Genomic DNA, 17,050 nt, shown 5'->3' with positions numbered 1-17,050 from the left:
TGTGTGAAAGGATCAGAGCATGTGTTTCTTTTTGGTGTTGCCATAAGCATGTGTACATCCATTCGTGTGGGAGGATGCTTTTTTTTTTTTATGCAAGCGTCTTTATGTGTGGGTGTGCATCTCGGAGCGCTGCTGCCAGGGAGAAAGCTACGAATGGGTTTGGAAGTTACTATGCGTGCGTTTGAGAGGCTTAAGTGTACGTTTTTTTTTTTTGTTGGCGGTGGTATAGCTGATGGTATGTATGTGTGTGTGTGTGTTTGTGAGCGTCTTGTTATATCTGCAGAGATGATGGTTGCAAAAGGCGGAAATGTCGTTCCACTGACAGAGCCGCTGGAAATGGGCTCTTTGACAACACACACAGTCACACACATCATTGATTAGTTTCAGCATGCAGTGACAAGTGTGACGACAAACACAGCGAGAGGGGATGAAATACAGCCGGAAAAACACAGATCCGGTCAGAGCAACGTTTCCACACAGATGTATACTTTTAAAGGATGGAAACTGGGAAAAGGGATGGAAGGATTTTAGGAAGAAGAGACAGGAGTTTGTGGGGATGTACAGAGTTGAGGTATTTCATAGTGAAAGATGGAGTGAAGGAGGGACAGCAGGAATGAAGGGGGTGGGGGGTAACTGGAAGGGGTGCAGGGATGCGTTCGGATGGGAGGGAGATAAAACAGAGAGCAGAGCAGCTCAAGAGGAATAAACTGAATTTATAGCATTCACCTTGAAGCATCAGCCCAGCTTTCCGCTGCAGGAAGCTTGAAGACAGCAAGCCGTCTTGGAGTGTCTGCACGTTTTACTTAAAGTTCAGCGTTACACAAAGCTCTGCACTATTAAACCAAGATTGTCTTGTGTGGTTTGGTTGACACACTTCTTACAGGAGAAATTAAGAAAACTGTACAGGAACCCCTGTGTTTTTATCAAATGGGACGTTGATCCACGAAAAACACGCATTGATTTAGTCGAAACTTGTAATAAAGCCTATTTTACCGTTCTGAAAACTACCAGAAAACACAATAAAGTCTCCAACTCAGACTAACCAAACAGTTCTTTATTTAGCCATAACAGAAAAACCTTCACATTAAAACACCAAAATAATGATAAGCTGAACACAAAAATCTGCCTTGGTAAATTATTTAGTTGTTGGTGCGCTAATCTTAAAGCTGATAAAATATCAAGTGTAATGATTACATGGTGAAAGCAAACCAAAGAGCAATTGAGAATGAAAAACAAAATGTTATTTATACGGCTATATAAGTAGAGGATGTACACTTTGTATACCGTACCCTGAAAAACTGGTGGAAGGATGGAGCAAAGAAATTAAGGGTGTAATAATCATGTATTTCCCATTGACATGCAGTTTATTGGATATTGGTCTCTTATCTCGTTTCCACTGCATTTCTGTTTTTCTATCTGTTAAAAAACATTTATTCTTCCTTGCGTCAACTCAGGTCTTTCCATGACCCTCTCACGCTCGTCTTATCGTGCCAAAGCTGTTCTTTTTTGCCTTAAATTTACATTTGTTTTTTTCTGACAACCATCAAAAATGGCATTAGTTGCTTTAAAAAAAATTTTTTTTTTTTTTAAAAAGCATAAGCTAAAAGGCATACATTGCAGATTTTTTCTTTTTCACTTTATTTCAACTATCAGATTTGTTTGGTTTCCACTGACCTATGTGACATCTTTTTTGTTAAAGATGAACGACTTCATATTTCCCAAAATACTGTTAATCTGGACCAACCTACAAAAAAAATAAATCACACTTTTTGATTGGAAAACTATGCTATGAATATTTTTTGAAACTAGCGGTACAAGACAACCAACTAAAGAAAAAAAGCCCAGCTAATATCTTTGTTTAACTTTTGTCATTAAATCAATTAATAAAATACTCAAGATGTCCAAACAAATGAAATTCTGGCGCTAAATGGACACACACACACAAAAAAAACATTGTAAGGAGAATACAGCATAAAAGAGGTGTGTGTTCAGTGTCAGTAAAGCAGAACAGTTGAGGTTTTTAATTCAAACAAATCTTAGACCGCCTCCCTGCTGGTACACACACATTGTCAGCACATTCCACTAACTGTATCACAGAGTTAGTTTGCATAGTCTCGGAAAACGAAGAAAGACACACAGCCACACCGACACACCGCACCGTGTGTGTGTGTGTGTGTGTAGAGAGGAAACAGGAGAGTGGATGTGTGTTCTTCCAGCTGTATTCGGTATGTATTTCTTCATGGGAATGAGCGTGTGTGCATGTGTGTTAAGGTATCCTGTGTCCGCGAAACACTGGGTATCGTATATCACGCCTTAGAGCAACATTAAACCCTACACCGATTTAATGCAAGGCATGAAATCAGACATGAGACCCCCAGGAATTACAGCAGCCCCCGTGTGTACACAGGCAGTTTCTTATGAGATATATGAACACGGCGTCGTTTATAGCGATCGTTTAACTGTGGGAGAAAGCCAGAAACACATGACGTATTTGCTCACATCTCGTGAAATATGCGAGCAACGGTGTCATTAACATAACTCAGTCAGACAACCAGCAGCTATCCGTGCAGTAGTTCTCTTTCTCTGTGAAGTGTCACACATTCTTCAAGCTGTACGCTCCTACAGGTGATTCAGTGGAGTTTTTCTGTAAAAGGGATTTCCTGATGGATTTTCCGAAGGCTGCTTTTAATCAGATAAAAACCAGGACACAGTAGAAAAGACTAGATTTGACGAAACTCAGCCGAGCGACCAGAAACTGCTGACTAGTGCAGAACACGGAGACAAACATAATCACGGTTTTTTTTTTTGGGGTTATACAGGAAATTTTGCTCCAGAGAAAAATATTGTTAGACTTTATAATTTAAACTTTTTTATTTTACATGTGAGGATGTACAAAATATCAACCAACCCCTCATCTCTCAGAGGAATGTCTTCTTAAGGGACTTTAGTGATACTCTACCAAATCTCATGCTGTCTGACTCATTTTCTTTTATCCAGAAAAGCTTTTAATGCTTTGCCAGGTTATTTAAGTTTGCTCTAAAAGCTTTCCAGGTGTGTCAGCTGGTGGATTCAAATCAGAAGCCGCTGAACGGCTTTGGCAATTTTAAAGGATTTATTGACAGAAGTCCAGAAAGTCTTGCCTTATAGATGGCTGAACACTCAGATTTTTATACAATTGCACAACAATTTCCAATTGTCACTGACATAAGTGCTACATTTTAGGTTTTCAGTGATTTGTATGGATCTTTTTTTTTTGAAGGAGTAATAACTAAAAAAAAAACAAACATACAATGTTAAATTATTCATAGAATGAAAATTAGAAGCATAAGTTTGAATTTAATGTGGATTTTTTTTTTTCTAATTCCAACTTCCAGCACAACACTGGCTGGATATTTGACCACTTGTATTAAGTTCTTAAGTATATTAAATAAATATGTCCAAATATTATTCATCTGACTCAAACTATTATCACGAGTTTGAAGGAAATTGGTTAGGATGTTCAAAATCTGAAAGAAAGTCCCTCTGCTAAAATCTCTGAATATGCAGCTGCCCACACAAACAAGTCAAACATCTTCCAGAGCAAAAGTAATAAGCCACAACGACAAGCACGAGTTAAATATCCAGCCAGAATCCTGTCACAAGTTGTTGATGACTACCAAAAATTTGTAGAAGGAAATTTAATCAAATACCAACAAGGATCAATTTTGAGTCAAAATAAAACTTGTGCTACTAAAAATCTTTAAAGTTGTTCAATATTTATAAAAAGGCAGTTTTCAAAGGGAAACTGAGACATCTGAGTGAAATGTGCATAAGAAGAAAAATGACAGTCTTTTAAATACAAATATAATTTCAGAACGATATGCAACCCAACATGGGAAACATTTTAATGATCAAAGTGTGTTTATCTGGAGTCACACAATGTTTGCAGCTTTTTTTTCCCCCATAAAAACTTGGCTGTCGCTTTTTCCGCAAGGAAAAAAAAAGGCAGACAGGAGGAAAATGGTTAGCCAGCTGGTCGGCATGTTTTGTGTACGGAAACACAGTCAAAATGTTTGACACACATCGGTGAGCAAGCTGAAACTAAGTGTTGACAAGCTGATGGTTTTCTCCAACTCTAGCATGAGATGCTAAAGCCCTGAACCAAACAAAAACATCTTTCTTTGACTTTACAAGTGCTGGGTATCATTCGGAAATAGCACTATGGCGGTACGGTAAGTTGGTTTCCTTGATGCTGCCCACAGCCCCTTGATGAGTTGTTTTGGTCTGGACCAGCAAAGAGTTGGTGCTACTGTACCAGATTTCCTGTCTTGGACCAAGTACTTGGGTTCAAATGGAAGGAATGACTCCTTTGGTTTGATTTAGAACCAGCACTGGAATCAGCAGTTTGGTGTTAAAGGGCCATCAGCGGCGTTGCCAAGTCAACGCAGGCGGGGAAAGCATTGAGAAGGGGAAACAGGACTTCCAACATGAGGACATTTATGCTCAGAACGAACATTTTTAGCCACTAAATATATACTGAGTTTACTGTTAAATGTGTAGCTTCCTAAGCCAGAAACTAATGTTTAGGTAAGACATCAGTGAGATGGCTAAAAGGTCAATCCAAAGATAAACAAAGGAAAGAAGTCTGTAAATAGTAGGCTAACGCAGAGATATTTACGTACACCGTGTGAAAGGCACGCAACCTTTTTCTTACATTGTCAGGCATAAAAGAAGAATAAAACTTTCCTGTTCTTGGTCTATTTGGGTTACAAAAAGTTATGTCCATCTGCTAAATGCTAAAAAATAACCTATTTTGAAGCTTACATAAAAATCCTTTGTATGTGGTAGAATTGCCTTTTAAACTGGGTGACTTGGGTCAGACAACAGTTTGTTAAAATTTTGACACCGTTTCAGTTCTGCCCAGAAATGTTTAGTAAAACTGAAATCAGAGCTATTTGATGGCCAATTTAAAACATTGATTTTCTTGTCCTTACGTCAGCTGACCTTATGGGAATGATATTTCCATGCTCTGTTGAGTAGTCGAATAATTATTAGCCAAACTAATAAGGCAGCAAAAAATGCCTTGTAGTTTCACTTTCAGTTTTAAACCTACATGATCTCCAGGTGACTAAAGTGTCCACATAGCTTATTGCTGTTTGAGTTGCAGTTGCGTTTATTCGGTACATTTGGTTTGTAAATGTGCTGTTTATGTGGCATGTCAAAGCTGCAAAGCTCACGTGGTGTTTATGTGGTGATTAAATTGTGTAAGCTATAGTGATAAATGTTTAGGATTGCAATGGGGGGGAAGAATAATTTTTTTCTTCCATCTTGTTTTCCAAAACTTGCAAAATGAAAAAGTCTGACACACAATGATGAGACAGAGGTATAATAATTTCCATGAAATTATAAAAAAAACCAAAGATAAAACCTGTTAAGTTATGCTTACTTTGGATATGCAGAGCCAACGCTTAAGGGAAAAGAAAAACAATGAGGTGTGGGGTTGTTAACTATCTGAGTATTGATTCCTCTGACAACCGTCATCTACAAGCACATAAACAATAAAACTAACCAAGACCATATGAGAGTTTACAGTGAAATATTTGATCATACCTGCTGCAAAGAACAAACCCCACACCCTCCACAAAGAGCAAGTCAGAAGGGGAACATAAAATAAAATCTGATTAACATTCTGGTAAATCAACTTGTAACAGTATGGCGGATACGTGTGTTCCTGTAAAACTGTGTGGTCTGTATTTAACAAAGCAGGTAAGTGTCTATTAAAGTCTGTGTGTGCTACATAAATACTCATTAACGGGCCAATAAATTTGCAACAGGAAACCTCGGACGTGTCTGGACATTCGTACATGGAGCAATTTCGCATATAAAAACAGAGAATCCATTTATGCATCTATGTACCAGTAGAAAACCGCACTGGGTTGAGAAAAAAAAGTGATAAAATCCCCCACACCAACTCCACCAAACCTTCTCAAAAACAAAATGATACAATCCTAGTGGAAAATGTCATGGTCACAGAACAGGAAAATGAAATCACAGAGTTCATTTCCCATTTGGCCACAATAAAACATTGTCTCATAGCCCACTTTAAGAGGCAGGACATGCCTAACATGGATATTCTCCACGGCTTCTATTTCAGCCCAAAGTGTTGTTCCACTAAATCAGATGTCACCGTGAGGGCTCAGAGAGGATGTAAATTTGCAGAAAATACATGACTGCTGGACTCATCTCAGCAGCACTTAAAATACAAACCCATCTATTAAAACAACATTAAAACGAACGCTGGGTTACAGCCTGCGCATGACTGTGTGTGTGTGTTGGTGTCTGCATATGTAATCAATCATGTGAAGAGTTGGACAGTGGGACATGGTTGTTGCATTAGCATCATCTCGATGGCTTTAAAGCGCAGAGTGAAGGAGAAGAAAGATGAAAGAAGAGATGCGAGAGAAGAAACGAGAGGAGAGTTAATGAGGTGTCGGGTGAAGCTCGTGTCATTGAGTCCAATCACCATCTTCCTGGATCACTGAAGTTACATGGAAAAACTACTGCAGATATCGAGAGATCAAGGGCTTAATGATGCCGAGTTAAATGGGCTGATTTCAGGAAATTATGAATACCAAGCTGGTTTGTTATGTCGTACGGTAGATAGCGCCCCTAGCCAAGATATGATTGAAAAATGCAAAAGAAAATACATCTTCTATTGCTTTCTGGAAAGCAGGAGAGGACAGAACAATGTTTGTCTTATTAAACTAATCGGTTTCATATGTCAGGAAAAACCTGAGTATTAAAGAGAAACCGCCTGCCGTAACGCTGCATTCGATTTACTTCAGAAGTCAAAACTCCTAAACTCCTGGCTTTCTATTTCTAGCGTCGTCCTGCAGGGCAAAGCCATGAAAGAAAATAACAATGTAAACTTAACATAAAAAGCAAGGACATTTTGTCTTTGGTTGATTACTTCTTTGATACAACTCTGTTTTGTGGCAGTAAATCTCAAACTGTTGGAAATCCTGTTTATTGCCACATTTGCAAAGAAAATGCATTAGTGGTTAAGCCAGAGTTGAGTGTCTGTGCTGTGCCAATGAAAATCTCCCAAATTCTCATTGCCAGTGCCAAGCAGCTTTTGGTGGATGCAGTGTAATTGTGTGGGGCAGCTTTTCTCTCACTGTGAATTATTGCTTGTCATCACTGACAGCAACGGCCATGCAGAGAGATATTGAGATGAGATTATGCAATCAGTGGTGAACCCATATCTCCGCTGTGGGGGAACAAACTACGTTCTCTAAGATGTCTTACAACCACAGAGTGGGGTTTATCAGAGACTACCGAGTTCAAAAACGTCGTTAATGTGCGTGTGACACTGATCGAATGAAACAGGAATGAACAAATGGGAAACTTTTTGTGTGTATTTTGACAATGGGTTTGATGTGAATCGTTCATCCTTTCGAAATCCAACTTGATTTTTTGTTGTTGTTTTTAGGCTTGGAATTTGAAAATTCTATTTTCCAAGTTCAAATAAAAGCAACCTCTTTTCCGTTTCATACCAAACTATTTAATTTTGAAGACATTTCTGGAGAGTTTATATTATCACTCACTTCCGTTGGACAGCTCTGATATCTGGGATCACATTTCCTTGCAATACACTATGAGTAAGGAAAGTTACTTTAAATCCTCAGGGTCGTCAAGGATACTGGTACAACTTAACGCTTTCCGTTCACCAAAATGTCAGCAAAAAGGCAAATACATCACGTATGTTACCACTGCTTTTTCCACCGGTTTCAGCCTTTTTTTCTTTTTTTTTTTTAAACAAAGTCATGCTATTCACAAGTCATAAATATATCCCTATATGTTCTGCTCAGAAATGCAAAGGATTTTTTCCAACCAAAGGTTGGTTTCTTTGGGGGAACAAGGCTTTATTGTAGCCTTTTTATTAACACTGTGAGGAAAACAGTGGACCCTAGCATTTATGTGGTTGTTCGCTATTAAAGTTAATACACCACAGTACAAAATACTCAGTCCATAAAGCCTGAAAGATGGCATTAAAAAGTAATAGCATCTTTGTTTGCTGTGGATTCCCAGTAGCTAAAATGATCATCACATATAAAAGCAACTTCCTGGGGGAAGAAAAAAAAAAGAAAGAACTAAAACAGAGACCACATCCTGAGAACAATCATTAGATCTCAACAGAGTTTTATCAGTCTAAAAGTATTTACTGTTTTGGAGAAAATCAACAACTTCTCCACTGAAACCACGGCAATAAAATAAACCTTAAGGAATTTTCTTAAGAAAATCCTAGACAGATTAGTGCAAGATGAGAAAACAAAAGCAGAAATGTGAATTTGTGCGATATTTAACGGTGTACCTTTAATGCTGCATTTTCCATATGTGTGCGCACGTTAAGAGACCAGTGAGAAATGAAAAGATAAGTGGTGCATGTAGAGTTGGATGGATAAAACTCAATGCTAAAGCACAGCTGAAATACACATTAATATGAAGAAAGGCACTAAAACATGAGATAAGACTGTTTTTATATTCTTACTTCATCTCCAGGACCTCCTCCAGATGCTTCCGCCTCTCGGCTCGCAGGGCGGTCAGATGACCTTCTTTCTCAGCCAATGAGAGCTGGGTCGATGACAGCTTGGCTTTCATCACCTCCAGTTCCTGTTTCACCTTCTCCATGGCGACCAGCAGGTCCTCCACCTGACACAGGCACATAAACACACATCTAGCTTTGGCTTCTTTTGGACTTTTTTGTTTGACTGAAACAAGCACTACTAGTTTGAAAGGTTTAAGAAATCACTCCAGCGCAGAACTCTGTCAAGCAGGTCGTTTTCCTACTCCCCGTTTTATTTATTTATTTTTTTTCCTCTAAGCCGTTTCTTTTTCTCCTTTACTTTTTTGATACATATTTTTATCTCGACCTGCTCTTTTTACTGGCTCTATATGTCATTTTAATGTGTGTGAGGTCAGTGTATATTTCTTAAGGCCAGACAACGTTTCGGCTAATGTCCAAAATCAGGAAAAAACCTAATCAAGACAAACCGAATAAAAGGGAATAATTTTAACTGCCTTTGCAAGAGTTTAAATGTAATGTTTGATATTACGTTAAGGTGGATTTATATTATAATGACCGACTTGACAATCAATTAACAATACATTTTAAATAAATTTATTGGAGATTTTCTCCAATTCGATTAGGTTCAAAATTTGACTCAGGATAAAATATATACTTAATTTCAGCTCCATATCGTAATGTGGTACTGAAGGTTATAAAACACCTAAATAACATGACGTCTTGTTTGTGTCTGTGATTGACTCCAGCTTGTGGAGTTTGAAGTGAAGCTTAAAAAGTCTTCACTGAGAATCGTTCATATAAACTGACCTCTCTTCTGGAGCCATTTCTAAACAAGATTATCAGTTTAAATGTGTTTAAACTGATATTTGGATGCATCCCTACGTAACCAAACATAGAAGAAGTCCCAAACTGTAACCATGAAATGGAAGGAAACTGGTTAGGATGTTCAGGGGACCGTCCAGGCTTAAGTCGGTAACCAGCAGGTGAAAACTGCTTGAATGCCTCTGTTGTCGTCGTCAGTGGAGGAAGTTTTATATTTGCATATTCTACTGACGGGGTGTGGAGCAAGAAAAGAAGCCCTTGTTCACAAATCGGCACCTTACATTATACATATGGGTTTCTTAAGAGGAATTTACAAAGGAAACAAATGCACATCATTTTTGTCTGCAGTTATTTTATAGTGTCATACAAAAACGCAAAACAAGAGTCTGATGTAAGATGTCAGAGAAATGTGAAACAGAAATGAGGAAAAAAAAGCCAAAACACACACAAAAAAAATCAGTGATATTTTCTTCATATTCTGATTGATGCAGAGTCCTTGTGAGAGCAGAACTATTCAAAGTTTGAGTTTTCAAGACAACCAGAGGCAAAACAAAGATGATTTGAAATCAACTTTCCCTCCAACTGTTTGTTAAAAGAAAGAATATAAGCACATGGATAAAAGGAAGAATGAAATTAAAACAAAAGTACCACCTGATAACGGGGAAAAACAAGAACGCCGAGAGTGGCACGTGATGATTCTTTGTTACCTTTGACCACCTAAATCCGCTTGTGGTGAACTCATGAATTGGAATGTGAGACAGCTGCATACAAATGACAGAGAAAAAGAGAGATGTGAGAAGGAAGAGCGATCGCAGTGAGGGGAGGAGATGAATTCAATGGAGTGGAGAGAAATACAAGAAAAGGGCAGAGGAAAGGCCTCAGGATCCAGAGGTAAGGAAGAAGACAGGTGTAAACAAAAATTCAAGAAGATGAAGAAGGACTTTATAAACACAGGTAAGCTGTTTTGGAAAAAAGAAGAAATATAAGAGAGGACAACCACATGATAGACTAAATACAAATCGCAGAGAGAAATACAAGCAGCATTTAGAAAAAAAAAAGGGAGGAAAAAAAAAAGGATGGAAAAGGTGACGCAGAACAATAATCGTGACCGAGTGAGAACGGGGTGGAGAGGTAATAAGGTAGGAGTGACACGGCCAAGCATGAGAACTGAGGGACTGGAAAGAAGCAAGATGCAGTTTGTGTAAATACTGATTTGCAAACCGTTCCAGACTCAAATTTCTTAGTTTATATTTTACCATAATGGATACATTGCTTAGGTTTACTATGAACTCAGGTTTTGTATGTATGGACGGATGCAGCTCTGTAAAACACTCGAGTCGCTCCCCAGACTGTTCCAGACTGTGCGTCGGCACCATGGAGACCGCGAGCCGTTTGGTGCCGTGGACGCTTGTGTTCAAGAATGATTCCAGGTTTATTTTAAGATCAAAACGAGATGAACCGCAGGAGAAAAGGAGCACCGGGTTCAAGAAGCAAAAAATTCTCCGCTTAATAGAAAACGGGAAGCCGAGGAGGGGTACGTCTGTCTCCAGTTTGAGACAGATGGAGTGTGTCACGGCGCTGGCTCACTGCTGTGTCACACACACGCACACCTTTCTGCGCCGATCGCACATACAGTAGTGACTCATGTCTAGCAGAAAAAGTTTGGTTTATTTTCATGTGGTTCTGGTCAAAAGCTTTTGACAGGCAAATCAGGTTCATGGGACAGTCCCACACACACGTGTTGACAGTGCAGTCGAAGAAAAAAAACAAAAGTGCACCAATATCGAGTCGGAGTCTGTTTATAAGTGGGACCAGTTTGGCAGCATTTGCATGTGGGAGCCCTTTGAACCAGCCGACCTCGTTAAGGGAGGAAATCGTCTTCTCCTGTCGTCGTTTTTATGAATCATTATGTGAAAAGATAATTGCGCTGACGCAGTTGTATAAAAAGGAACTCGAAAATATTTATTTATGATTTACTTGTGCCCACAGAGATGCATTTCCCAAAGCTGGTTTCCATCTGGCTTCTTCCGAATGCGATTCGGGAATGGTCTGTGCTCAGTTTAAGCAGCAGGTCGCACTTCTTTTAGCCATATTTGTCCGTTTGCGTTAAAAAAAAAAAAAAGAAAAAAAAAAAAGAGAAGTCTCCTCTGTTCTGTCTGTAAGCGCTACATAACACACGTGTGTGCGCTCGCTGAAAGGTTGAGTTAGAGTTGTTGACGTTGGGAGAGGACTGCAGCGGGTGTTTGGCTGACATGTCCAGTCTCTCACCACAAGCTGACATCTCTGCTCCTTCCTCTTCCATGGGAGCATTTTTGGAAGCAAGGCCTTGTTCTGCCATTAATGGCCTCTGGCCTCCCTAATTGAAGTTGCACTTGCGGCATTTTGATGCGTTTTAATATTTCTCAGCCTAAAAGATGTGACAGCTCGGCAATCGGCGTCGACGAAATTGAACCACGTGGAACAGGTACTTCAATGTGGTGGAACTGATAAAATGTTTTCTTTATATTCATCCTTTTAAAAGCAGAGAAGTGCCAACTAGATCACTGTCCTGCTTCACAGCTGGTCTGCTTGAGGTTAAGGATATTGTTCTTTGGTCCAGCCATGGAAAACAAAAAGACAGAGACCAAAAGAGGATGGTAAAATGCTCTGTTCCCAGGAAGGATGAGTTTTCACAGATAAAAGTATTTTGTAAATAAATTCTTATATGCACAGATGTTGCCTGGTTTTATTCTGAACATGTATGCAGGGCCTGCTGTTCAAGTTAATAAATTCACTCCATTTATTATTATTTAATACCACATCTCAGTAGGCAGGAAATCATGAGACATTACTGAAAGATTGAAATGTATTTGGCTCTTTCTTGATAAACTTTGACCTAAACATAAATAATTATGTTTTGACCTTAATTCAGAATTTATATTTCTGTCAGTTACTGCCGATTATCAATGTCGCGAAGCAGTAAATTAGCCCCAGATCATCACACTACCACTGCCATGTTTGACCATCTGTGTAACTTAGTGTTTCTAAAATGCTGTTTATAGCCATAGAAGTTTAAATTTTGATTTGTCAGGATACAAAATATTCTGGTCAATTTTTGGTAAACATGAGATGGGTGTTTTGAAACTCTCTCACGGATGCCATTTTGTCCAGTCCGTTTCTCATTGTTGAATCGTGAACACTGACTTGAACTAGGCCATGTGAGGCCTCCAGAGATTTAGATGACTCTTTTGGTTACGTTGTGATCTCTTGAATGAGTCACCATTCATTGCTTGGAGTAATTTTTATAAATTCATTCAGGTGACTGAAAAAAACAACAACAAAAAAAAAAAACACTCATTGCCAGTTTTCAAAATTATATTTGTGGCTAATATTTATATGGAAGAAAAAAAAACTTATAAGAGGGCAATGTCAAATATACTTACACATTCACCATTATAAGAGGCAAGTACACCCATGAAAACTGCTGTTTCTTTTTAGTTGCATCATGACATCAAAAAGGCAATCCAACCCTTCAAGTGCATCATCTTAAACATGTTTTCTTGTTGTATTGATGTCTTTGAAACTTGACTGGAATTTGAAACAATGTGTTTGATGTTTTTTTTTTTCCAGAAGACGAAAATGTTTTGCAAGCTGCATTTCACCTTCACACGTCCGTGTGACTGCCTTCCCCTGTCCATCGAGTCTTTAATTATCTGTCCTTTCTCTGCATCGTCTGTCTGTGTGAAGCTTCTTCTGCAGCGCCGCTCATTAGCACCCACCACGGAGGAGGGTGTGAGGAAACATACCTCAGGAGTAAAACATCTGTTTTCCTGGCTGTCTCTACACGTCTGCTCAGAAGCTGTCTGGTAAGTAAAGGCCGGCGCAGACGGCAGACGTTTAGAGGCAGTAATAACAACAAGAGTCCAGCCGGTTTTTTTTGCCAACAGCTACAGCGGGCCGTGTTTTTTCATCCCGAGCCCACGCTGCTTTTTAACCCCCTCCGCTTGTCAAAACCCATGTAGGCAGCGAGGAACATTTCCCATCTCTATGGCCTCGTTAAGTCACCGCCGCTCTGGGGAGCGAAACACACAAACACACTCCCCGCGGTCTGAGGTTGCATCCACCAAACCCTTCCCTTCTGAGCCTCCCTTTTACCACCGCCGTGAGCTCTACCACTGTCTCCGTTTGGATGAACTGCGCTACGACTTAAAGCGGTTGGCGCACACTCCCGTTTGAAAACATGGCCGGTTGTGTGTCGCTGGCAGAAGGGGACAGAATGGAAGCTGTTCTTTAAATAGGTATGTGTTTACCTCGGCTCTAAATGAAGAGTGACTGGGTAAACACGCGGAGCCGCACCTGAAGGAGCTCAGTTGGGAGCGGGCGTGCTCGTCGCCGCTCCCCGCTTTCAGTGCGGATGATTTTTGAGACTGTCACAGAGAATTTTTTGTTTCCATAATTATGGTTTAGGTAAATTAAATAGCCAAAAAGAAAAGAAAACAAAACAAAACAAAAAAAAGATGGACCAAAATTAGGGAAAAGTTTAGGATAAATCTTGGGTCACACATTTACCATTCGGGGAAAACTCATGCGGTACAGCAGGCGCTTGCACACACAGTACCTGCTTTTCGGCATGCGAGCGGGCCTGCTCCTCCTGGGCCAGCACCACCTCTCTCTCTGCTGTGATCTGAACGCTTTCCCGAAGCGCTTCCTCCAACTCCTCAATGCGCTCCTCCTTCTGACGGAGGGAGTCCTGCCAAAAGGACGGAAGAGAAAGAGAAAAGGTTTTGACCACATCTGCATTTATCCACCTGATTTGACATGAGTGTCGCTACCAGAGAAAATCGACAAACAGTGAGACGTGTAAAAACCCAATCTTTTTCGGATCTGTGAATACACCATACACAAGTGTTTGCATAGAGTTTGCATACAAAAGTATTTCATGTGGGTAAATTCAGCAAAGGCTGAATGTGTTGCTGCAGAGTTGTCTTTAAAAGAAACACACACACACACACACACACGCATAGTTTGTTGTTTACAGCTAGTCATGCCGATTGTGCTAAGTGCTATTATGAGAAACAAGAAGCTCCAGGTTTCAGAGAAGCAAAGCATTTTGTCACATTATGTAAAGAGCCTCTAACTAAGATAATGTTTCTGTAACGTATTATACGGTAGATGTACGTATTTAATTTTCACCATAATAGTTCAACATATCAAAATAAACTTGATAAAATGATCACTGTACGATTTTTAGTAATAATCTTAATTCATGCGTCTGTCACCTTCTACACTCACTGGCACCCTCGGTAAAAATCAGTAATAAACTAATGATTTCTCTTTATTCTCATTTTTTAAGTTGGAGTTACGAAACAGATTAGCTGCAAACACAACTTTATAAATCTCCACTAACATTTAAAATCACAAAGTGTTGTTGCTCAACATGGAAAAACACACAAACTCCGCTTCGATAAACAGCTCTAATCGTGCACTTATCATCCAGAAACATCTCGAACTTGACCGTAGCAAAGATTAACCAAATAAGAACCCTATTGACCTCTAAATGTGTTATTTCTACCTACACACCAAAACATTATGTAAATGAATGGTCAACAGCAGCCGAGGATACTCCACCCTGGTGCAGGGATCTGCCAAATGAGTCGTTTTTATCCAGAGGGAGGCATTCAGTTGAGTTGGTGGTCCGTCAGCAGGGCTCGAGAGACGTTCGTGTTTACACTGCTACAAGAAAGTGACCGTAATATGCACTGAGGACCACCTCTGAATGCGGTCCAAATGACTGGAACTCAAAGAATCCAAAATGTGTCTCGGGTACATTCACATGGGCAATTAAGAGATTTCAAGTCAACTTTGATCGGCTTGCCCAGGACACATGTTCATGCCAGATGTGCACAGGGTCCAAAGTGTACCTTAGGTGGAAGGGAATTAGTTGTAAAACAGGACACGTTACGGTATGTGGATTTTTCCCTTCCCTTTCAGAGTGTGACGGAGCTTTATGAGCATTTGAAGCATCTGCAGGCGTAAAAAGGGCAACAACTCCCAGAACAAAGGCAGCTGCAGTTAACGGTTACACGTATGTCCAGTTTTTAACAAGCTGGTATGATTTCCCCAGGTCTTAGAAAAATATCTGCGATATCGTGTGGATAAAACAGGACAGTGGTTTAACGACTGTTTTCAGAGGGACTTTTTCTCTGCATCAGAATCAGAGGACTTAGTGAAAGACTTCTCTCATACCTGAAGACACCAATGTGGATTTCAAGGTTAATTCAAATGTCCACATCTCATATTGTCAGATTCACTTGTTGTCTAAAGAATTTCTATTTGTTTTAGCCCTGATCCAAGTTGGGGAAGATGTCTTTTATAAAATATGACAGATTTAGCCGCCCTGATCAAATCAGATTTCAAGTAACATGCTTGATTTGAATCAGAAATAGTTATGCTAAACCAGGGGTCTTCAAATCCGGCGTCCACACCTGAATTAAATATCACATCCTCAGTATCCAATTAAGTTCTCCAGAGTCCTACTTGTTTATTTGAGTTGAAGCAGAGACAAATCTAAACACTGAACAACAGGACCCGGATTTGAAGACTTCTGCTCTAGGACCATGAATATATTACAGTAAATGATTTAAACCGCTGGGTGTCATAATTAATGTGAAATGCCCCTTTGGCAGATCTGAGTTTGCATACTGACATAGTCAACTGCCTCATTCAGTACCCAAAAAACTTGGGTACCGTTTTTCGGGTACCGTTTCATACCCTTATTGTTGGGTATGAAACAATAAGGCTACAAAAATACAAAATGGTGAAGAAGCGTACTAATCAGGCCCTAGCCAGATACCTGCAGAGATATTTGAACACACCCGATGAAAAAAAATAACATTTTAAAAACACCTCCTCTAATGAAAAGACAGCATGCAATTGCACAAAACGCAAAAGTAAAAAAGAAAAAGCTCCTTTTTTTAATTTAAGCTAGCTTTCACACCTGGAACGTTTTGGGTACTCTGCACGAAAGACAAAAAATAAAAAATAAAAAAAGTACAAGTTGTATTGGTGTGGTTCACTTCCACACTGCAGCGAACCGAAGGGACAATGTCACACAACAGCTGGTCTTCGGGTGCCATCACAAGAAGCTGGCTACTGCGAGCAGCGTTGGAGATAGTCCCCCCACGACCACGATCCTTTATCAGCCTTGAATTATTCTGATCACATACGGAGCTTAGTGAAATCACCGCATGGAGTTCCCATAAATTTCCAATGAAAAAATATCTATTTTTCCTCTTGCTGGGGAGCTGACTTTGCAGGGTAAATTAGATTTGAATGAATAACTGATGGGGACAGGGAGGGACGAGGAACGATGAGGCATTACAGTGGCCATGAGCAAACCTCCAGAACATCTCCAACACATGTGCTGCGAATCCGAATCCCCCGGTGAGCCAACATTACTTGGAGTCTGACTATGCGCCGTACGGTGGAATTCATTTGGAACAAAGCCGGCTCTTATTGCATCGAATTAAATTTACAGTCCTGTTTTGTTACCGTCTGCAGGGTTGTTTAGGTTATGGATACTGGCTCGGAACCGGCACATACACACAAAAGCTCTGGTTGTAACCGCTGCGGTCTCGTGTGTCTCAGTGACTCACATCGACTCATCATCCGACCACATACACA

General features: G+C 39.9%; 1 protein-coding gene across 16 annotated transcripts in view; it reads right to left on the bottom strand.

The window, feature by feature from the left end:
- LOC103459282 (ELKS/Rab6-interacting/CAST family member 1-like) overlaps nt 1–17,050 on the bottom strand; it is a 125,956-nt gene that overhangs the window by 47,902 nt on the left and 61,004 nt on the right. For all 16 annotated transcript variants that reach the window (XR_001776221.2, XR_532714.3, XR_532715.3 and 13 more), the window contains 2 exons: nt 13,986–14,117; nt 8,531–8,691 (listed from right to left, as the gene is read on the bottom strand). Coding sequence is in view for 13 of the 16 variants with exons in the window: in XM_017302870.2 (XP_017158359.1) it covers nt 8,531–8,691; nt 13,986–14,117 (293 nt within the window). In the remaining 3 variants the exon portion in view is untranslated. The remainder of the gene's footprint in view (nt 1–8,530; nt 8,692–13,985; nt 14,118–17,050) is intronic.

Source organism: Poecilia reticulata, chromosome 23 (assembly GCF_904066995.2).
Source record: "Poecilia reticulata chromosome 23, P_reticulata-male-v2, whole genome shotgun sequence".
In the NCBI taxonomy this organism is placed as follows: domain Eukaryota; kingdom Metazoa; phylum Chordata; class Actinopteri; order Cyprinodontiformes; family Poeciliidae; genus Poecilia; species Poecilia reticulata.
The sequence above is the reverse complement of the archived record's forward strand: the minus strand, read 5'-3'. Positions and strand labels throughout refer to the sequence as shown.